The sequence below is a fragment of the Mytilus galloprovincialis genome, chromosome 12 (assembly GCF_965363235.1).
Source record: "Mytilus galloprovincialis chromosome 12, xbMytGall1.hap1.1, whole genome shotgun sequence".
Lineage (NCBI taxonomy): Eukaryota > Metazoa > Mollusca > Bivalvia > Mytilida > Mytilidae > Mytilus > Mytilus galloprovincialis.
In genome coordinates this window covers 74,772,571-74,797,489 of record NC_134849.1, presented here as the reverse complement: position 1 = coordinate 74,797,489, position 24,919 = coordinate 74,772,571, and the positions used below count along the sequence as shown (strand labels likewise).

The following is a 24,919-nucleotide window of genomic DNA, read 5'->3' as shown; positions in this document are numbered from 1 at the left end:
TTTGTTTAAACATGTTAGTGTTTTTCAAACGTCTTTCTTTTTGGCCTTGGTAATGTTCTTTTATAGTTGTTTTTTTTTAACTTTTAAGCCATATGGTACTACCTGTTTATCATTTTCCTATTTAAACAATGGGACTGTATTTGTATCGTTTTTCTTTTCAACCATGGTACTGTCTTTTTATAATTTCATTAATTTTTTTTTCAGCCATTGTAATATATTTTTTTTTATCGTTTTTCATTTTGCTATGGTACTGTCTTTTTTTATATTTACCTATTAAGCCACAGTAATGTCCTTTTATCGTTTTTCTATTTAGCCATAGTGCTGTCTTTTTATATTTTTCTCTTTATGGCCATGGATCTATCTTTTTGTCATTTCCTTATTAGCCATGGTACTACTTTTTTATTGTTTTTTTTTTCTGTTTAGCCAAGGTACTGTCCTTTTTTTTCCTTTTAGGCATGGTACAATCTACTATATAATTTAATCATTTTTCTTTTTGGCCAAAGTACTGTCCTTTGGTTTGTTTCCTTTTTTAGGCATGGTACAATCTACTATAATTTAATCATTTTTCTTTTTGGCCAAGGAACTGTCCTTTTATTATTTTCCATTTTAGGCATGGTACAATCTACTATAATCTAATCGTATTTCTTTTTGGCCAAGGTACTGTCCTTTTATTATTTTCCTGTTTTGGCATGATACAATCTATTATTATTTAAACATTTTTTTCTTTTTTGGCCAAGGTACTGTCCTTTTATTATTTTCCTTTTTAGCCATGGTACATCTACTATAATTTAATCATTTTTCTTTTTTGGCCAAGGTACTGTCCTTTTTAGGCATGGTAAAATCTACTATAATTAAATAAGTTTTCTTTTTTGGCCAAGGTACTGTCCTTTTATTATTTTCCTTTTTAGGCATGGTACAGTCTACTATAATTTAATCATTTTTATTTTTTGGCCAAGGTACTGTCTTTTTATTATTTTCCTTTTTAGGCATGGTGCTATCTACTATAAATAAATCATTTTTCTTTTTGGCAAAGGCACCGTCTTTATATTATTTTGTTTTAATCCATGGTGCTACCTTTTTCTCCCTTTTGTTATAGTAGATATTTGCCATTCAAGATTTCGAATATATTAGAAATCTGTTTGTTGTCTAGTTTATTACCATACTCATGAGTTATCTCCCTTACATCTATCCAGGCCGTATATTTGAAAGAGTTTTCTCAAGAAGTTGGTGTTTTATTATGCACAAAGGTGCATTGATAATATTGAATAAAAAAAGAAAATTGTGCACATGTTCATAATTTTTATTACAAACTTTTTATAAGATTTCTAATACTTAACATTATAATAACAATATCTTTATGAAATTTGTATTGCTATACATGATAAATAAAAAAACAAAAATTATACCATAAAAATATATACTTGTTTGAGGATGACAATATGTTCAAAATGTGGTGATACTACATAATTTACAATGTTAAAAGTGTCCCTTATCAGGAGATATCTTTAACAAGACTTAATTATTTTTTTCATCTAAAAAGAACAACCTGTTTAACTTTGAGTCTTTCAAAGAAAAAAAAAGAAAACTAATTAAACGTATCTATAAGGAAAGTCATTGATGTATGTCTTATGTCTAGCATATTTGTTTTGGTATTTGTTTTATCACACATAACTGTAGAATAGTTACATTGGTTTATAGAATAGTAACAGTGGTTTTATAAAAAAAAAGTAACAAGGGTTTTATAAACAAGAGGCTCTCAAGAGCCTGAATCGCTCACCTGAAACGTTTTGCTTAAACCTTTCACAATTATTATTTTTGCTTTAAAATGCCATTTAAATGTTAATCATATTGTTTATTTGTAGATCTTACTTTGCCAAACATTTCTGCTGTTTACAGTTTATCTTTATATTCAATAATATTCAAGATAATAACCAAAAACTGCAAAATTTCCTTAAAATTACCAATTTAGTGGCAGCAACCAAGGTTGGGCGGTAAATACCACCCCCGGTATTTACCAGTGGTATTTACCGCCCCGGACAATACTCTCCAAGTGGTCAATACTGGCAAATACTGGTCAATTGAAATGTTCATGGTTGTTTCTACTATTAATTGAAGTAAAATCTTGATAAAAAGTCAAATATAATGTGTCAGCTTATAAAATTAATGAATTTGATATCTTTTATTCATTTATAACTATGATAATACTTATTTTTACTGATTTAAAATTTAGTTTTTATGAATTATTATATTGCATACTCAAGATAAAAATATATACAAATTTATATTTTATTTCAACATGTTTAACTCAATATATTTTTATTCAAAATGTATGATTTTATAGGTAATTAAAATTAAAGGTAAATAAAACTACAGGTAAATGAAGTTATATGGGTCTTTTTACCTATCACCTTGTATTGCTAGGTGTGAAAAATTAATTACTAAAACAAAAGCATCCAATAAAAGTTGACAGTACATGGGTTGAAAGTAATAAAATTGATATATGAAGACTCCCTTAAACAATAAATTATGTCCTGTCTATAGCTATTTAACTGTGAGATAAAAACCTTCTTCATGCTGGAATTGAAAATTTGAAGCAGGGGCAAAAAGTTTTTATATATTGCTATAATATTATGTACACATTAATCAATGTAGATCCCTGTTTAATTTACAATAAAATTAGAAATGAAAGCATTAAAAATTATTTGAAAACTTTCTATATACATGATATAAATTAATTATTAATTGTAATTATAATTGACTAAGAAGATAGTGTTTTTTTATAGTAATGACCACTCAAAATTTCAATCGACCAGTATTTGACGGTATTTCCCAGTATTTGCCAGTATTTCCCGGTAAATACCGGTATTTACCACTGGCATGGTCAATACAAGTATTGACCGCTTTTTTGCCAACCTTGGCAGCAACCCAACAATGGATTGTTAGATTCGTCTGAAAATTTCAGGGCTGATACATCATGACCTATTGAACATTTTTAACCATGACAAATTTGCTTTTAATGCTTTAGTTTTTGAGATATAAGCCAAAAACTGCATTTGACCCCTATGTTCTATTTTTAGCCGTAGCGGCCATGCTTGTTGATGGATCAAAACTTCGGATACAATTTAGAAAGTAGATACCCCAACGAACATTCATTTAAAGTTTGAGAGTATTTGGCCCAGTTGTTTCAGAGGAGAAGATTTTTTAATTTAAGCAAGTTTGATGAACAAATAGAGCAAATTTGTCTTTAAAGGGCAATAACTCCTTAAGCAGTCAATTGACAATATTGGTCATGTTAACTTTTTTGTAGATCTTACTTTGCTGAACATTTTTGCTGTTTACAGTTTATCTTTATCTTCAATAATATTCAAGATAAAAAACCAAAACTGCAAAATTTCCTTAAAATTACCAATTAAGTGGCAGCAACCCAACAATGGATTGTTAGATTCATCTGAAAATTTCAGGGCTGATAGATCTTGACCTAATGAATATTTTTACCCCATGTCAGATTTGCTCTAAATGCTTTCGTTTTTGAGATATAAGCCAAAAACTGCATTTGACCCCTATGTTCTATTTTTAGCCATGGCGACCATGTTTGTTGATGGATCAAAACTTCGGATACAATTTATAAACTAGATACCCTAAGGAACATTCAGTTAACGTTTGGAAGTATTTGGCCTAGTAGTTTCAGGAGAAGATTCTTGAAATAGTTTACGACGACGACAGACGACGACGGACGCCAAGTGACGGCATAAGCTCACATGGCTATGCCAGGTGAGCTAAAAAGTAACAGGGTTTTGTATAGACTAGTAACAAGGTTTATATATTATAGTAACAAGGGTTTTATAGAATAGCAACAAGGATTTTATCAGGTGAAAGACATAAGCTTATAAGCTATATTTAATAAAAATATAAAAATAAAAGCAGGTGTTAGTGGCCACAACTTATAACAAGACTCCCTGGATAAAACCAGATAATTCAAATATCTAGAGAACATCCTTGTATCTGTATGTTGTAATCTAAAACTACACATTCTGTATAACTGTTTAGAGTAAACACTAAATACTGCAACATTTCCCTAGGTTTTTTTTTGTTGGTTTCCTTTATAAATAAATGGAGTACTTGTCTGCGACAGTACCTTTTGTCCCACCTCGGATGTTAGGTGAGTGGATATAAAAAAGAAAACAGGGACGAGGAGCCCACATATATATCTATATCTTCAAAATGACTTATACAGACAACTTACATTGAAAATTGTTGATAAATTCAAATTCATTTGACCATTACTTAGGGGTCAGTGCATCTGAATAGTTCTTCAACTGAATGTATCACAAGAAGTTCCTATCAAATGTAAACTAACTTTAAGGTGTAATACCACCACATATGGTACGTCACATATGGTTGCATACAAATATGGGTGGACAGAATATTCCCTTGAATTTTACAGTTTTAGGAAATCAATTCTACATTCCATTGTAGTTAAAAGTTCCAAGGTCATACACATATAACGATGTATCATTTTTTTTAATTTGATGTTTCTACAGAATATTTTGGAAACTTGAGGGTTACTTAATCTTAAGGATACTTAATCTTGTACACAGTTAATTAAGTTCTGAAAATTTGATTGGTTTACTTCAAGTGATGGTTATTTTCTTATTTGCCATTAAATCTTATGTTAAAGATAGTATTTGACGGGATAAAACTCATGCCAAGTAATTCTTTATTTAAAACAACTATGAATTCTGATCAGTTTTCAATAGGTTAAAATGTAACAAAAAACCACCAATTAACATCCAACTACTTCATATTATAGAGGACAATCAAAGGTTGTATTACACCTAATACAGGAAGCTGCACAACCATGTGAGCACACTTATTTGTTAAAGTTTATAAGGAAAATATTACAAAAAATGAAATATATATTACACAAAAATTCGTAAGGGTTCCGCGGAACCCAGTGTCTCGCCTACTTTTGCTGTAAATCGCAGGCTCAACAAAAATGAGGAAAAAAATCAATAAAAATATTCCTCTTGATACTATCTTATGATTGTAAGAAGCTCCTGTCCAAGTTTGGTAAAAATTTTGGATAGTTAATGTTTTGAAAATTTAACTGTACACTGTATGTAATGTTTACTGCATGGAAGAAAATCTAAGTCCATTTAAAAGTAAAATACAGAAAAAATGAAGTTAACTTTTTACAAAATTTACTTCTGGATACTATCTTATGATCATAAATAAGCTTTTGTCCAATTTTGGTACAAACCAAGGATAGTTTAAGAAAGTTATTAAAATTTATAAAACTTTAACCACAGAGTGAATGTAATGTTTCCCTGCAGAAAAACTAAGTCCATTTAAAAGTAAAATACGGAAAAAATGGATTTATTTTTTTACAAAAATTTTTCTGGATACTATCTTATGATCATAAACAAGCTTCTGTCCAAGTTTGGTACAAACCAATGATAGTTTAAGAAAGTTATTAAAACTTTAAAAACTTTAACCACAGAGTGAATGTAATGTTTCCCCACAGAAAATGTAAGTCCATTTATAAATAAAATACGGAAAAAATAGAATTTTATTTTTACAAAATTTACTTCTGGATACTATCTTATGATCATAAACAAGCTTCTTTTCAAGTTTGGTAGAAATCCAGTATAGTTTAAGAAAGTTATTAAAATTTCAAAAACTTTAACCACAGAGTGAATATTTGTGGACGCCGTCGACGGAATGTAGGATCGCTTAGTCTCGCTTTTTCGACAAAAGTCGAAGGCTCGACAAAAATGAAATACAACACAAAATGAAATATTTATACTGGATTAAGTCTCAAAACACATTTTATAAACCAAAAAAATTGCATGAGTATTAGTAGACAGGGCATTCCATACTATGTCTATTGGGGAGCTTTTTCTGACATGTACTCCTTATTTCGTACATGTTTGTTTATAATAGAAACATTTTTTCTGAGTATTACTTTAATAAATATATGAGTATAACAGTAAAAGTAAATGAAATAATACAAAGAAGTAACAGCAAATAATTCACAAATAGGGAAGCTTTGTATGTCTCTCTCTGAAACGCAACCTAATTTATGCTTTATGTAAGGACTTATTGAAACCTCCTTGTAGTCAGTAAAATTTCATATGAATAGTTCAGCATGCGTGAATACTTCAGTAACTTATCAAAGAGGGACGAAATATACCAGAGCGACAGTCAAACTGTATTCATGCCAATTATTTCTTTATTTGAAACAAAGATAATTCTGCATAATTTTAGAAAATTGCAAATGTAGCCAAGAAAAGCAATGAAAGTATTATACCTAAACAGAAATCCCAACATTGAAATTACCAATCAATTTAAAGTCACTGTACCACAACAGAAGGAGCAGGTAACAAAAACAGCAACCAGGATTGAAAAACTAGAGGCTCTAAAGAGCCTGTGTCGCTCACCTTGGTCTTTGTGAATATTAAACAAAGGAAGAGGATGGATTCATGACAAAACTGTGTTTTGGTGATGGTGATGTGTTTGTACATCTTACTTTACTGAACATTCTTGCTGCTTAAAATTATCTCTATCTATAATGAACTTGGCCCAGTAGTTTCAGTGGAAAATGTTAGTAAATATTTACAAATTTTATGAAAATTGTTAAAAATTGACTATAAAGGACAATAACTCCTTAGGGGGTCAATTGACCATTTCAGTCATGTTGACTTATTTGTAAATCTTACATTGCTGAACATTATTGCTGTTTACAGTTAATCTCTATCTATAATAATATTCAAGATAATAACCAAAAACAGCAAAATTTCCTTTAAAACTAACAATTCAGGGTCAGCAACCTTACAACGGGTTGTCCGATTCATTCGAAAATTTCAGGGCAGAGAAATATTGACCTGATAAACAATTTTACCCCTTGTCAGATTTGCTCGAAATGCTTTGGTTTTTATGTTTTAAGCCAAAAACTGCATTTTACCCCTATGTTCTATTTTTAGCCATGGCAGCCATCTTGGTTGGTTGGCCGGGTCACCGGACACAATTTTTAAACTAGATATCCCAATGATGATTGTGGCCAAGTTTGACTTAATTTGGCCCAGTAGTTTCAGAGGAGAAGATTTTTGTATAAGATAACTAAGATTTACGAAAAATGTTTAAAAATTGACTATAAAGGGCAATAACTCCTAAAGGGGTCAACTGAAAATTTGGACTTGATGACTTATTTGTAAATCTTACTTTGCTGAACATTTTTCCTATTTACAGTTTATCTCTATCTATAATAATATTCAAGATAATAACCGAAAATAGCAACAATTTCCTTAAAATGACCAATTCAGGGGCAGCAACCTAACAACGGGTTGTCCGATTCATCTGAAAATTTCAGGGCAGATAGATCTTGACCTGATAAACAATTTTACTCATCTCAGGTTTGCTCTAAATGCTTTGGTTTTTGAGTTATAAGCCAAAAAATGCATTTTACCCATATGCTCTATTTTTAGACATGGCGGCCATCTTGGTTGGTTGGCCGGGTCACCGGACACAATTTTTAAACTAGATACTCTCATAATGATTTTGGTCATGTTTGGTTAAATTTGGCCCGGTAGTTTTAGGAGAAGATTTTTGTATAAGATAACTAAGATTTACAATAAAATGATTAAAAATTGACTATAAAGGGCAATAACTCCTAAAGGGGTCAACTGACCATTTTGGACCTGTCAACTTATTTGTAAATCTTACTTTGCTGAACATTTTTCCAATTTACAGTTTATCTTTAACTATAATAATATTCAAGATAATAACCGAAAATAGCAAAAGTTTCCTTAAAATTACCAATTCAGGGGCAGCAACCTAACAACGGGTTGTCCGATTCATCTGAAAATTTCAGGGCAGATAGATCTTGACCTGATAAACAATTTTACCCCATGTCAGATTTGCTCTAAATGCTTTGGTTTTTGAGTTAAAAGCCAAACACTGCATTTTACCCTTATGTTCTATTTTTAGCCATGGCGGCCATCTTGGTTGGTTGGCCGGGTCACCGGACACAATTTTTAAACTAGATACTCTAATAATGATTTTGGTCATGTTTGGTTAAATTTGGCCCAATAGTTTCAGAGGAGAAGATTTTTGTAAAAGTTAACGACGACAGACGACGCTGGACGCTGGACGCCAAGTGATGAGAAAAGCTCACTTGGCCCTTTGGGCCAGGTGAGCTAAAAATGAATTTAGAAATATTTAATGGTACATTTGATGTGTTGTACTTTTCTTATCGAAAAGAACCACAAAACATTTCTACACTGCAAAGAAATTATCCTACCAAGTCAGGGCTCGACATTAACGCTTGTCCGATTGTCCGGGACAAGTGCACACAGGTGTCGGGCAAGTAGATTCACCATACTACTTGTCCGATGGGACAAGTGAAAAATCAAGGTCAGATAAAAATAGATCAAATTCAAGACTTATACATTCCCAAAAATATGAATGATTGTTTTATTGATCATACTTAATGAAATAATTAATCATTGATTGAACCAGAGACATAAAAAACTTGTATAATATGTCTCTGATTTGGAGTATTGAACATGCTGGCAGTCATTGACCAGGGGGATATAAGTAAGGGGAAAGAAACCAATGTTAATGTATCTTCTTAGTATAAGCTTCCTTGAATTAGGAGCACCTCCATATGGAGTTTTACCTAAACTTTAAAATATTAAATTAAAGTATGTTTCATTTGATTTTGCTTTTATGCATAACAATACATTAAAAGAGGTTTTATTTGATAAGATCTATGACATGTGATATAAATATTTAAGATGAAAAAAAATAAAAAAAAAATCTAAAAAGGCAGATTTTTTAGTGAAATGTGTATGTACTTCATGATCATATATCAATGTATATAGAAATCAAAATAAATTGTAAAAGCTTGTTTTGGCATCATCAATAAATTAAAAAGGTTTACTCATATACATGTTCAAGGTGGCCAGGTGTATTTACATCCTTGGTTTAACCCATACCACTACTAAAGAATGAATAGGTCCATAGGGGAACGTAGTGGTTTGGGAAGAAATGATGATTTAATGATTGACAAATGATAGTGACATTGAGTCAGAGAACACAGTCTTGCAAAAAAACTTTCATTCTGAAATAATGAAATGTATTGATGCGGTATTCATATAACATTACAAAATGCTCCTTTTATTAGGTACAATCAAAGCCCAAGTGTTATTATTGCATAAATCATCAATATGTTAGATTTTCAATTATGAATTCGGACAAGTGAGTTAAGAGTTCGGACAAGCTGATTTTCTTGCCACTTGTCCGGAGGGACAAGTTAGAAAAAATGTTAATGTAGAGGCCTGCAAGTGTGGTACGACATGTGTTTTTAAAGTTCAAAATCACTGCATCTTAAAGTAATGAAAATTAATTCAACTTGATAGCTTTCACCTCCGTTATTGTCTATCAATTACTTTTAGACAGATTACAAAGTTGTTCTGAATATATATTTTGTTGTGACTATTTCAAGCTATTGAACATTTCTTTGACCCTTTTTTCTGACTATGTGGCTTCTGTTCAGATGTGTTCTTCAGTTTCTTGGGAATTGCACCTCTACCTCTAACTTCTTTCGACCCTCTAAGGGTATTAAGATCCACATTCTTCAAAACTTCCTGCAAGCAATGTGCTCCTCTCCCAACATTAACCAAAGCCTGTACCAGTACCTGTAGTGTAGGTTTTACTGTTCTGTCTTCTCTCCATATAAACAGAACTTCCTTATTCTGAGCAGCTAAGTCTTGGTAATTATTGCTCTGTATATTTTCTAGGTTTGCTATTGACAACCCAATTTCAGCACCAAGTTGAAAAAATATCTGACCTATTTGTGGTGCTAATGCATCCAAAATCTCATCTGTCGGAATACAATCTAAGTATTCTACAGGAATATCTGAAATATCAAGATGAATAATATAAACAAATCGACAAAACTAGAAAAAAGTTTCCAAAATACTATTTTGATTTGAGTGAAACTTGAGTCATTATCTAGAGGAAATTAATGTCTGGCATCTTAGTCGCCATTCTACAAGGTACCATCAGGTCGGTAGTGAGTCTTTATCTAAAGGAAATTAATGTCTGGCATCTTAGTCCCCATTCTACATGGTAATATCAGCTCGGTAGTGAGTCTTTCTGTCTGATTGTATCATCTATACAGTTTGTGTATGTACATGCATTTAATTGTATAAAATATCCGAAACTGTCACATTGTTTTGCTTTTTAAGTGTTCTCATTTATAAAACAAATAGCTTATTAATTCTTTTATTTTTTATACATCAAAAGCTCATTGTGTTTAAGTTTGAAATTGGGAAAATATCTTTGTTTCTAGAAAAAAAAATGTTATCACAATCAACATTGTGAACGAAACTGCTCATTGTTTTTAAAACATAGATTTTAGTTTTTAGTTTTCATCAAGATTACTTACCATGCTCTGCCCTTTTGACTCTTCTTACCTGCCAAAAAGATTTAAAAAAATACGAAGAAAACATATGGTTATATCCAATTGAACTAGTAAAAACAGTATAAGTATATCCGGTTTAACAAAATGTGTGCATCGTGTTTGAAAATTTTATCCTGTAATAGGATGAAGTTATGATCTATAAAATTTATCAATTTCAAAGTGGAATCCAATCACATGTACACCTCATTCTGTTTATTTTGATAGACAAGCCACAATGGAAGGCTATTTTTGCATTTACTTCTTTAAAAACTTTAAATTTAATTCAATTAAGATAACTGTCAACACATCTGCTGGAATATATTTCCCTAAGATAAGTAATAAGGTAAATATAATGTATTGAAAGAAATAGGCATCTTGATCTGTTCATCATTTTTATCAATTAAAGTCTTGCACTAACTCAATAAATTTTTGATATTAAAGAATATAAGAAAATCTGCATTTTATCAAATTCCTATATATATGTATATAACAACAAAAATATTTTAATTTAGATTAAGAAGCATGCAAAACATTTTTTTGGGAAACATGAAATCCATTAGTTTTACTTGTATTACTGAAGAATGTTTTTTTTTTAAAGTTTAAGACAAAAGTCGAACAAATGCAACATGCACCAAGTGATACAATGGCAAAATTTCATATAAATTTCACATGAAAACTTTGACGTGAGATCCGCCTCAAACAAGCCTATACATGAACGAGGGTGGTAAAGGGTTATTTTTGTGCAACTTTTTTGGCCTTTTTATTTCACGTGTTTTCGTGTTTTGACGTTTTATTTCTCGTATTCTTGTGTTTAGATCGACGTGCGTGCCTCGTGTTTTCCTTCATTTATTTTCCGTGTTTCGTGTTGGTTCTCTTAATTTCTCGTGCTTTGCCCACACTTGATTAAAAAGTAAACCAGGACTAAATTCAAAGTCAGTACGCAGATTGTTTTAGTTCCCAGAATATTTAAAATGGCTACCAAATTAATTATCATGAATAATATTTTTCTCTCAAATCAGTTGCAACTATAGTGGACGCTAATAGGTGACTGCATGGTCATCATGTCCATTATATAATGACTAGATGATTTCCAAGAACGGCTGATAAATAAATTACTTAATTTTTTACATTAATATTTAAGATTTGTTTCTCGTGCTTCGTTTTTTCAGATTTTTTTTCCCGTGCAACGTTTTATCGATTTTCATTGCACGCGTTCAAGGCCTCCCTTTACTACCCTCCATGAAAATTACGTGAATCTGATGTGAAATTTTTCAAGTGAAATATTTCACTTGATATTTTACAGAAAAATAAATGCCACTCATAATGATTTTAATCAAATTTGAAAATGTTGATGTCATTTGTATTACTTTATTTACAAAATGAGATTCAAGTTAGTTTCTCGTTTAGGGTTACATAAAAGGAAAGTTAATGACACACATAATAAACATACTGCTGTAAACACAATTTGAAACATTTAAAGGTTTAAAATATGTACAAAGTATTCAAACTTACTTGACACAAGATATGTGTTGATATATCCATATTTGTCAGGGCTTCTGCAAGTGCTCTGAATTTGCTATCCACTTTCATCTCTTTCCATTTTGATAGAACCAAAAACTTTGCTACCTCTACATTATTTTGATAATTGTGCTGAATATCATCCCATTTCTCAGACATTTCTAGATATGTAACTAATTTGTACATTTGACTTGATGAACATTTAATGGATAAACGCAAGAGTTCTATGTCACTTGGTTTTTGGTTTAAAGCATCATCACTTAAACCTGTAATAACACATTTTCAGAACAATTGCAACTGCCAAGCAAAAAACAACTTTCAAATATACAATGTCATCAAATTTAGTATCTTCGTTAGATATATTTATATAAAAGCACTGCTCTTGTTTCCTTATCACAATTTTGGAACTACTTGTATATTTCGTATGTATGTCTATATTCGTGTAACTATATACAAACAGATTTCTTAAATGAAATTTGTTTAAAAACCCCATCTACCTAACAAAAACATGATTGTCCTAACATTTTGACTTAATAACAAAGATAAACATAGAAATTACAGTCCCATGATTTCCGCATCCTTACTGACCATGCATAAACTATTGCCAAACTAGCAAAATATATAAAGGACTCCTTTACTATTTTATTCTATTCTGCTCCATATTATAAATAATGATACATATAATAGTTATCAAAGGTACCAGGCTACTAATTTAATACCCAGATGTGAGTTTCGTCTACATAAGACTGATCAGTGACGCTCAGAATACCAAATACTCTATGAAGTTAATTGTCAAACCTTTGATGTTTTTTTGTAGATCTTAGTCTAATTATCTGTGTTATATATAAATCTTTACAGTAGCTGAAACGTTTTCAAAAGTAAAGAATTGAGTGTGCTAAAAATCATTTGTGATGTTTTGATAAACATTTTTTGACACACCATATGGTTATAATAAGTCACTGTGAATATAGGATAAAAATATATTGTATTAACTGTATGTTGCCTTCAACAAATCACCATAAATAGCTTGTTTTGTTGGTTGATGGCAAATGATTTTGTCTTGTTTATGGATTTCCCCTTTTTGAAATTGCCTTTGAGTTGCATAGTTTTATTAAACTTCTATTCAGTCATATATCTTACCTTGACAATTCTGCTCACACTGTTCTATCTTCTGTAGAAATAAAATATTTACAAATAATTATTGACAGAATGATATAATACATGTACAAGTTCTCAAGATACAAGGTAAAATTAAAACCGTAAGCTCAAGAAAGACCTACATGAATAAAGGCAACAGTAGTATACCGCTGTTCAAACTCATAAATCCATGGACAAAAAACAAAATCGGGGTAACTAAAACCGAGGGAAACGCATTAAATATAAGAGGAGAACAACAACACCAAAATGTTACAAACACAGAAACGGACTAAGCATCAGACAAAATCCCAAGAGAATAACAAATATAACATCAAAACCAAATACATGAATTGGGATAGACAAGTACCGTGACAGGTCTTATCGCAATGTGAATTTACACTCAAAAAAAGAGAAAATAAACGACGCAACGTTAAAATGTAACACACAGAAACGAACAATAATATAACAATGACCATATTCCTGAAATGGTACAGGACATTTTTAAAAGGATAAAAATTGTTGGTTGAACCTTGTTTTGTGACATGACCTTGACAAAAAGAAGCCGAATAAACAGCTAAACATAAATCACTAGAGAACCCTATGGTAAAATTGTATATAGATAGTTTAGCATTTGTCTGGAAACAAGACGCAAATTGCCCCACCCCCTTTCTGACCCTTAATCCTGAACGGTTTGAGCCATTTCCCCAAAAATTCAAACTGAACCTTTCCGTTATTGTTTTACAATTTCATTATGATCCATAGACTTACAATTCAATAATGTTCATCAACCAGAAAATCTTGTACCCCCAGTATGTTGTCCCCAATTCCTGATCGGTTTGGGCCATAAACCCAGAAGTTAATCCTAACTTTTCCATTGTGGTATTGAACCTTGTGGTACAATTTTATAGAGATCCATAACTTATACATAAGCTATTTATATACCTTTGCTTGGTTCCAAACAGCGGAGAATCCCACTCTATGTGTTAAGTGATGCTTATCACAAACCCATTCATCGGTCTGCAAAGCTTCTTCTTCATTAATGAAGCATTTCAACTCAGAACATGAATACTCAATATGGAAAGGTAACTGTTGGCTGCGGTTAATATGGATCGTGGACTGATAAAAATCTGAAATTCTCTCCATTGTTGTAACCAAACATTCCTTAACACCAGTGGCTATATCTGGTACTATAAGTCCAGCAGAGGTTTTATGGACTATATACAGAAGAATCTTATTACCTTCAACGCATACTACAATATCATGTGCCTTGTCAAAGGATACTACAATAAATCCTGAAAAGAGGAGTTTTCTCCCTTCATACTGTTTTAGAGACCACATGCTCAGACATGCGCTAATCAGACGATTAGGTAAAGCTGGTGGTATAACAGTCCCTTTAAAAACAAATGCTAAGCAAATAGCTCTTCCTGGTTTACATTCTTTGACCATGAAGCTGGAGGTATTTCTTTCAGTGACCATACAGGGAACAAAATAGTTCTCTACTGGTAACCGCATTCCTGAAGCTATATCATATCTACGTTGCTCTGCCAGGATGTCTAAATAAATGAGGATGTTGAATATAAACTCTTTGTATGGTAGAATTGCCCGGAAGTCCTTTTGGTCCCAAATGCTGTACATGTCTCCTCTGCATATTATCCCACTGTCTGACATTCTTCTGAAAATTTCCTGCATTCTTCTTTTCTTTGGCCAAAATACTTTGTCTGAAAAAAAATAACACATTTAGGTAAAAAAAAATCTGGGGTTATTAACATGAAACTACAGATTGTTTCAAGTAGTACATAATGGAATTACATATTTATTTCCTCTATCACAGAGATTTGGTGAATTTATATAAATCATGAAATAAAAAAACCTCAAGTTACTGTTTCAATTTAATATAAGAAAACATGAGCACTGTCAATAATAGAGGTAACGGACACATTAAAAAGCTAAAATTTTCAGTTTACAATAAATTCAGATTAAAACCTTTACAAGTAATTTTAAAATTTGACAGCAGTATAACAAACTACCAAAAAATGTTTTAACTTGTCTTGGTAAAGAAGTTAGCCGTTGATTTTAAGTTTAGCTGCAATTGTGTGACCGAAAAAACATTGCAATCAGGATTTTGTGGCTAATAGCTAAACATTATAATTCTGAGAAAAAAGCCATTTCAAATTGTGGGAAATTTCAAATTTCATTTGAGTGAATTCAATATAGAAATTGAAAAAGAAACTTGCAAATTAAGGACTTTTTGCATAATGTTTATCTCAACATTAACTATTTCAAGATTTAATATATCATTTAAAAGACTTCACATTATGCAAAGTATACTTTGTAATTGACTCCTCGCTATGATGTCATGTCACAAATGACAACAATGGTAAACATTAATTACATCTTGCAGAAAAGGGTTGTGACATAATTGATCAATATTAAGTATTGAAACACAAACCTGTCACAAAGGACCTCATAACATCCATAGTAACTATTGAAACACATACCCGTCACAAAGGACCTTATAGCATCCATAATAACTAGAGTAACACATACCTGTCACAAAGGACTTCATAACATCCATAATAACTATTGAAACACATACCTGTCACAAAGCACCTCATAACATCCATAATAACTAGTGTAACACATACCTGTCACAAATGACCTCATAACATCCATAATAACTATTGAAACACATACCTGTCACAAAGGACTTCATAATATCCATAATAACTATTGAAACACATACCCGTCACAAAGGACTTCATAACATCCATAATAACTATTGAAACACATACCTGTCACAAAGGACTTCATAACATCCATAATAATTATTGAAACACATATCTGTCACAAAGGACCTCATAATATCAATAATAACTATTGAAACACATACCTGTCACAAAGGACTTCATAACATCCATAATAACTATTGAAACACATACCTGCCACAAAGCACCTCATAACATCCATAATAATTATTGAAACACATATCTGTCACAAAGCACCTCATAACATCCATAATAATTATTGAAACACATATCTGTCACAAAGGACCTCGAGCTCATAACATCCATAATAACTATTGAAACACATACCTGTCACAAAGGACCTCATAACATCCATAATAACTATTGAAACACATACCTGCCACAAAGGACCTCATAACATCCATAATAATTATTGAAACACATATCTGTCACAAAGGACCTCATAACATCCATAATAACTATTGAAACACATATCTGGTACAAAGCACCTCATAACATCCATAATAACTATTGAAACACATATCTGGTACAAAGCACCCCATAACATCCATAATAATTATTGAAACACATACCTGTCACAAAGGACCTCATAACATCCATAATAACTATTGAAACACATATCTGGTACAAAGCACCTCATAACATCCATAATAACTATTGAAACACATATCTGGTACAAAGCACCCCATAACATCCATAATAATTATTGAAATACATACCTGTCACAAAGCACCTCATAACATCCATAACCAGATGCTCCGCAGGGCGTAGCTTTATACGACCGCAGAGGTTGAACCCTGAACGGTTGGGGCAAGTATGGACACAACATTCAAGCTGGATTAAGCTCTAAATTTGGATTGTGATTAAATAGTTGACACAGCATAGGTTTCTGACACAGAATGAATGTGTTCTAATGAACTTAAAATTTTTATTTTCTCTTAGAGCAATTCACTCTGCTGTTGAATATTAATCCTCTCAAAAAAATGTTTGAAGAAATTTTCTTTTTATTTATGAAATTTCAAATGAGAAAAATTGAACCCAATTTTTTTAATCACATCCCCCTTTCCCTTATTCCAAAACTAATCTCAATTCAAATTTCTAATGGAGTTTGCAACAATAACTACTCATTTAAATACATCATAAAATATTAAGATGTAAAAAAACTGCTTGTTATCACTGAATGGTAAAGATTATTTTAATTTATCATTTGGTAGTAAAAAGTGAATATACATTGTATATTGTATATAACAAAGATTTAAGTTGATTCTGGACAAAGAAAGATAACTCCAATTACAAAAAATTCTTGCTATTGCACAATATTGTGCAATTAGATATTTCTTGCTTACTATTCTGGACAAAGAAAGATAACTCTAATTAAAAAAAAATTTGCTATTTCACAATATAGTGCTATTAGATATTTCTTGACATTGCGCAATACTGTGCAATTGAAAAGACTTGCTATTGCACAATACTTAATATAATAATTTTAGATCCTGATTTGGACCAAATTGAAAACTGGGCCCATAATCAATCAAAGCGCGAAAGCGCTGTAAAGGCAGTTAATTACAGGTTGTGTGTATTTCTAGTCCAGTTATATCATTATCTTCCATAGAACAGAGGTGGTTTGTAGTATTTAAGATTTAGAGTTCTCTTGTACCTAGTTCACCTATATCTATAGTCTACTGTTTACAGTATATTTTCTGTACCTCGCCATTAAATGCATTTTTAAGACATAAGAACTTTTCCTTTTTAATGTAAATAAAACTATTTTTAATTATTGATTATATACACATATTCAATTACTCCTATCCTATGAAAAATAATTCACAAAGATTGACTAGTCTCCGTTCTGTGTGTATTGCTAGAACATCAAGTAACATAATGGTTAATGTACATAGTAACATGTCAACTCTTTTGAAGACAGAACTTTTTTAAAATTCTCCCTCCAAGCAAAATTATTTTTCAGTATAAACATGATAAAGTTATCTACCTGTATTAATGACCTAGAGACTCTCAAGAGCCTGTGTCGCTCACCTTGGACGGTCTATGTGCATATTAAACAACGGACACATATAAAATGACAAAATTGTGTTTTTGATGATGGGGATGTGTTTGTAGATCTTTCTTTACTGAACATTCTTGGTGCTACAATTATCTCTATCTATAATAAACATGGCCCAGTATTTACAGTTGAAAATATTTTTAAAAAATTAAAAAAAAATACAAAAATTTATGAAAATTGTTAAAAATTGACTATAAAGGGCAATAACTCTTTAAGGGGTCAACTTAAAATTTTGGTCATATTGACTTATTTGTAGATCTTACTTTGCAGAACATTATTGCTGTTTACAGTTTATCTCTATCTATAATAATATTTAAGATAATAACCAAACTCTGCAAAATTTCCTTCAAATTACTAATTTGGGGGCAGCAATCCATCAACGGGTTGTCAGATTTGTCTGAAAATTCCTGGGCAGATAGATCTTCACTGAAGAGACAATTTCACCCTATGTCAGATTTGCTCTAAATGCTTTGGTTTCAGAGTTATAAGCCAAAATCTATATTTTACCTGTATGTTTTATTTTTGGCCATAGTGGCCATCTCGGTTGGTTGACCGGGTCTAACCACACATTTTTTAAATTAGATACCGCAATGATGATTTTGGCTAAGTTTGGTTAAATTTGGCACAGTAGTTTCAGAGAAGATTTTTTGTAAAAGTTTATGGACTACGAAACCAAGTGATGAGTCAGGTCAGGTGAGCTAAAAAGGAGTGTTTAATCAAGGTAACAATGACATCTGGTGGCCTTAAAAGCTGTCTCATTAGCATTTTAACCACTATCCATATTTGCTTTTAAGACAATAGAAGAAAATTATTCAATGCAAAAACAAAACTTACTTGTAAATATGAAATTCTCTTTACAGTATGAGTTTTTCTCATTGTTGGAGATTGTACAGTAGTACAGTCCTGTAACTGCTTATACCCATTTCTTATCCCCTTTAGTTTGATAAACTCGCAGAATATCATATATTTACATTGTGCCACATCTCCTTATTTTTATATGCATTACAATAACATGAACAATTGTAATTCAAATCTATATATCAAAGCAAAATGAATTTCACTACTTTCATTCATGCATCCTTTGGAAAAATATAATTTCTAAAATGACACAATATATGTTTATTTATATAAAAATAATATTTAGTTTTCGACTCTTAACAGGTATAAACAAGAATGTGTCCCCAGTACCCGAATGCCCCACTCGCACTTTCATTTTCCATGTTCAGTGGACCGTGACATTGGGGTAAAAACTCTAATTTGGCATTAAAATTAAAAAGATCATATCATAGGGAACATGTGTACCAAGTTTGAAGTCGATTGGACTTCAACTTCATCAAAAACTACCTTGACCAAAAACTTTAACCTGAAGAGGGACAGACGGACGGACGAACGGACGAACAAACGAACGGACGCACAGACCAGAAAACATAATGCCCCCCTACTATTGTAGGTGGGGCATAAAAATGCACAGCTGTGTCATGATTTGTGAAATCTGTGCTGAAAACATAGGCATTTATGGTGTTTGAGTAATTCCATCTGTGAAGCTCAACATTAGCTCGTCAGTTGGTGGTGGACAGTTATAAATCTTTCCTGCAGGATGAATGTACATCTGTTCAGGAAAACCAATTTCACAAATCAAAACTTTCCTCTAGATTTCTCCTACAATATTCATCCAGTTTAGTTCTTTTGGTTTAACGGGACACCGTCCTGATTTTTAATTTTGTAAACCATTCAGTCTCTTGCTTACAAATGGTGCATGAAAATAGGATGGGAATGCATGACAGTAGACAAGTCGCTATAAAGTGGGTATGTGCCCTGAAAAAAGTTTTATAACATTAGCTTTTTTGAAACTTGTGAAAGACTTGTGCAACACACATACCTAAATAACTATAACATAGGTGGAGAGCATCATTCATGTCAATGTTTTGTTCCTGTTTACATTGTCATTGATATTTTTCAAGAAAGCCCAAGGCATAGCTCATGAATTCTTGTCATTACAACCGAAATTTACATAATTACTGCTAAAATAATTATCAGTATAATATATCTCTTGTAGAAAAACCATACAATTGTAGTATTAACCAAAAAATGTCAAACATGATATTGAATCGTAATCCCAAAAGTTATGACGTCTTGAATTCACCCCCCTTTTTATTCTAAAACGATAATTGCGGTTGCAAACAGACTTTGGTTTACTTGCATGGCGATTATATAAATAACAGTATATATTTCTTAAAGAAAATAAAGTTTTACCACGTATAGGTTCCTGAACGTAGTCGTTTTCAGTAAAATGTGCCTTGCAAACAACAGCTGATTGATATGGGTTCTACGATTGCATCGCACATGACAATCTACGTTTGAGCCATGGCGTTGATCCAACTTTTCCTTCTTATTAAGTCATTTAGAAATGCAAGTCCTCCTCTTAAATGACACTCAGGTACACACCAACAAGGACTAGGCATCGTTAATTGTGTGATTGTTTTGCAGTGCAAAAACAGAAGTTAAGGACGGAACTGACTGGTCTCACTAATAAGAGACAAGAAGAATTTTAGAGACAAACAGCGACAAGAAGTTTACTTTAGTGACGAAGCGACAATAACTAACAAGGGACAAGCGAATCGTAATTCTCTCACGAGGCTATTCTCATTTGATGTGATAGGGTGAAGCTACACCTATCAAATATGTCCCTATGAAAAAGAAGAATTTCACTGTTAGAAAGGAAATGATATTGCATGGTTTTGATTCAATAAATTCTTTAAAAGGAAACTGATTTTTTTTTGTTTTGATGGCCAATTTTTAGCGTGTGCATAAAATACATTTTTTTTTTTATATCTAATAAAAACTTATCCCTTTCTTCTTAATAAAAACATATTTTTATCTATCAATGTACAGTAATATAAAAAAATGTTTTATAACCGCCCCTATAATAAAAAATAATGCATGTTTTTTTAAATATCTATGGGGAATAAGTTGTTGCAATGACATTTGTTTTATTTATGTATAGTCGCTATATAGTCTTCTTGACGCTTCTTCTCGCTAAATTAATTATATTGTCGCTTCTTATCGCTATTTTAATTTTATTGTCGCTTCTTATCACTTTTTGACGCTTCTTGTCTTTAATTAGTGGAACCCTATTCAGGAACGATAATTTCATATTTTACATAACTGAGACCGAAATAACTATAACGTCATACGGCTTCACGTACAGAAATACTTTAAATTGTATATTATGCAATATAATTCACGGTCAGTCGACTTTTAATTATAATATCATGTTATATCAACGAGTGAAATGATTTTAAAATATCTTTAGATCGCAAATAGTACTCGAAATTGACCGGACCTCTTTCCACACGGAATTCGAATAATGATAGTTTGTAATCAGATTGACTGCTTATAATGCAAGACACATTAATAAACAGATTTTTAAAACGAACAATACACACTGATCGTTTCTTTATTTCCCAATGTAAATGAAAGGAACAAAAACCAATACATACCACAAAAAGTAGAGGAGAAATTTAAACATTTCCGGATCTATTTCTTGCAAAATGACCCCCAGCAAAGATTTGCGTAAGGAAAGATGAACCTCATGACTTGAAAGTCAGGCCTTAAAGCACTGCCTTTAAAAATCTAAGTACATGTTTGGATTCAGCATATCGAAGAACCCCAAGATTTCAATTTTTGTTGATATCAAACTAAGTTTAATTTTGGACCCTTTGGACTTTAATGAAGACCAATTTGAAAACAGGACCAAAAATGAAGAATCTACATACACAGTTAGATGTGGCATATCAAAGAACACCATTTATTCAATTTTTGATGAAATCAAACAAAGTTTAATTTTGGACCCCGATTTGGACCAACTTGAAAACTGGGCCAATAATCAAGAATCTAAGTACATTTTTAGATTCAGCATATCAAAGAACCCAACCCATTCATTTTTTGTCAAAATCTTGTCAAAATCAAACTAAGTTTAATTTTGGACCCTTTGGACCTTAATGAAGACCAATTTGAAAACGGGACCAAAAGTTAAGAATCTACATATACAGTTAGATTCGGCATATCAAAGAACCCCAATTATTCAAATTTTGATGAAATCAAACAAAGTTTAATTTTGGACCCTTTGGGCCCCTTATTCTGTTGGCAAAACTCCCAAAATCAATACCAACCTTCCTTTTATGGTCATAAACCTTGTGTTTAAATTTCATAGATTTCTATTTACTTATACATGTACTAACGTAATGGTGCGAAAACCAAGAAAAATGATTTTTTGGGTCCCTTTTTGGCCCCTAATTCCTAAACTGTTGGGACATTAACTCCCAAAATCAATACCAACCTTCATTTTGTGGTCATAAACATTGTGTTTAAATTTCATTGATTTCTATTCACTTAAACTAAAGTTATTGTGCAAAAACCAAGAATAATGCTTATTTGGGCCCTTTTTTGGCCCCTATTTCCTAAACTGATGAAACCAAAACTCCCAAAATCAATCCCAACCTTTCTTTTGTGGTCATAAACCTTGTGTCAAAATTTCATAGATTTCTAATAACTTAAACTAAAGTTATAGTGCGAAAACCAAGAAAATGCTTATTTGGGCCCGTTTTGGCCCCTAATTCCTAAAATGTTGGGACCAAAACTCCCAAAATCAATCCCAACTTTTATTTTGTGGTCATAAACCTTGTGTCAAAATTTCATAGATTTCTAATAACTTAAACTAAAGTTATAGTGCGAAAACCAAGAAAATGCTTATTTGGGCCCTTTTTGGCCCCTAATTCCTAAAATGTTGGGACCAAAACTCCCAAAATCAATACCAACCTTTATTTTGTGGTCATAAACCTTGTGTTTAAATTTCAAAGATTTCTATTCACTTTTACTAAAGTTAGAGTGCGAAAACTAAAAGTATTCGGACGACGACGACGACGCAGGCGACGACGCCAACGTGATAGCAATATACGATGAAATTTTTTTCAAATTTTGCGGTCGTATAATAAGTTTGGACCCTTTGGGCCCCTTATTCTGTTGTCAAAACTCCCAAAATCAATACCATCCTTCCTTGTATGGTCATAAACCTTGTGTTTAAATTTCATAGATTTCTATTTACTTATACTAACGTAATGGTGCGAAAACCAAGAAAAATGATTTTTTGGGTCCCTTTTTGGCCCCTAATTCCTAAACTGTTGGGACCTAAACTCCTAAAATCAATACCAACCTTCATTTTGTGGTCATAAACATTGTGTTTAAATTTCATTGATTTCTATTTACTTAAACTAAAGTTATTGTGCAAAAACCAAGAATAATGCTTATTTGGGCCCTTTTTTGGCCCCTAATTCCTGAACTGATGTAACCAAAACTCCCAAAATCAATCCCAACCTTTCTTTTGTGGTCATAAACCTTGTGTCAAAATTTCATAGATTTCTAATAACTTAAACTAAAGTTATAGTGCGAAAACCAAGAAAATGCTTATTTGGGCCCTTTTTGGCCCCTAATTCCTAAAATGTTGGGACCAAAACTCCCAAAATCAATACCAACCTTTATTTTGTGGTCATAAACCTTGTGTTTAAATTTCAAAGATTTCTATTCACTTTTACTAAAGTTAGAGTGCGAAAACTAAAAGTATTCGGATGACGACGACGACGACGCCAACGCGATAGCAATATACGACGAAAATTTTTTCAAATTTTGCGGTCGTATAATAACTATTGAAACACATATCTGGTACAAAGCACCTCCAGTGATATTGTTGGCTTTTTACAAAACTACCTCTACCCTTTTTTATTGGGAGAATATGCGTCATTTTCATCAAATTGGGAAATTTAAAATTAACCAGGAATTTGACTGAAACTTCAATTTACAGAGCAATTTTCAAGAGTCAAACCCTGCTTTAAAATAAGACCTAATTTTGTCAGTGATGATACATAAATAGACCCTCAAATCTGCAAATATAGTCATTTTAGGCATGAAAAATGTTTAAATGAGTGTTTTTCAGTTTGAAATCATGCACAATTTCTACTGAGACAGCACTGTTTGGGGAAAAAATGTTTTTTTGGAAATAATTTTAAGCCATTTTTTTTTCAAATTGGGATTCTTCTCCAGGGGAAAAAAAGCCTTTATTCTCCACTAATTTAAGGCAAACAATATCACTGACCTCATAACATCCATAACAACTATTGAAACACATACCTGTCACAAATGATCTCATGACCTCCACCATAAGTAGTGGGTTGATTATGACATAATCTCTGAGCTGCTGGGTATCAATGTACACGATCTTCCCCAGCGAGTGCTGGAAATGGAGGAACTCCTGAAGTTGTTTTACATCCAGAACGGACACCTTGCTGATTGTATTTAATTCTTCAACTTCTTCCAATGACAGAATTTGTTTTCCTGCAGCAACCAACTCAGCTATCTCCAGTTCAAGGGGGACCCAAGCGTTTGGCATCCTCTCCCCCCAACATGGATGGTCGAAAGTGAGCTCTGTGATGGCTTTCTTCAGGGATTCAATTTCTTCATCAGCTTTATCAGTTGCATTGACAAATATTTGTTTGTCAAGGACAAGATGATTTCTTCCTTCATGGTCCCTAAATAATTCCTCTACTTCGCTGTACAATAGTGCACGTCTGGTTTCTACATCCTCCTGTCAACAAAATAAATTAGAGTTACAATGAAGAAATCATCATTGCATGGAATGGCACACCATAATCGTTATCCCAATGCAGTAAGTACATTCTAAGACATCATATACAACTTACAAAGACTACAGACATAAATAAACTGGACTTAAAAATTACGACATAATCTTTGCATGGAATGGCACAACAGATTTCGTATCCAAATGCAGTAAGTACATTTTGAGACGGCATATACAACTTACAATGACTACATACATAAATACTAAGCTGCTATTTTTAGCATGACCTATATGTTACCATTGTTCTAATGAACACAGACTACTTTGTATTTGGTAACCAA

General features: G+C 32.0%; 1 protein-coding gene across 3 annotated transcripts in view; it reads right to left on the bottom strand.

Moving 5' to 3' along the window:
* Positions 1-1,279: 1,279 nt before the first annotated feature.
* Positions 1,280-24,919, bottom strand: part of LOC143054825 (uncharacterized) — a 141,071-nt gene continuing 117,431 nt past the window's right edge. For 2 of the 3 annotated variants that reach the window (XM_076227874.1, XM_076227875.1), the window contains 6 exons: positions 24,131-24,584; positions 14,063-14,838; positions 13,124-13,154; positions 11,978-12,249; positions 10,451-10,478; positions 1,280-9,919 (listed from right to left, as the gene is read on the bottom strand). In XM_076227874.1, the coding sequence (XP_076083989.1) occupies positions 9,501-9,919; positions 10,451-10,478; positions 11,978-12,249; positions 13,124-13,154; positions 14,063-14,838; positions 24,131-24,584 (1,980 nt within the window). In that variant the 3' untranslated portion in view covers positions 1,280-9,500. The remainder of the gene's footprint in view (positions 9,920-10,450; positions 10,479-11,977; positions 12,250-13,123; positions 13,155-14,062; positions 14,839-24,130; positions 24,585-24,919) is intronic. The other variant, XM_076227876.1, reaches the window with a different exon arrangement.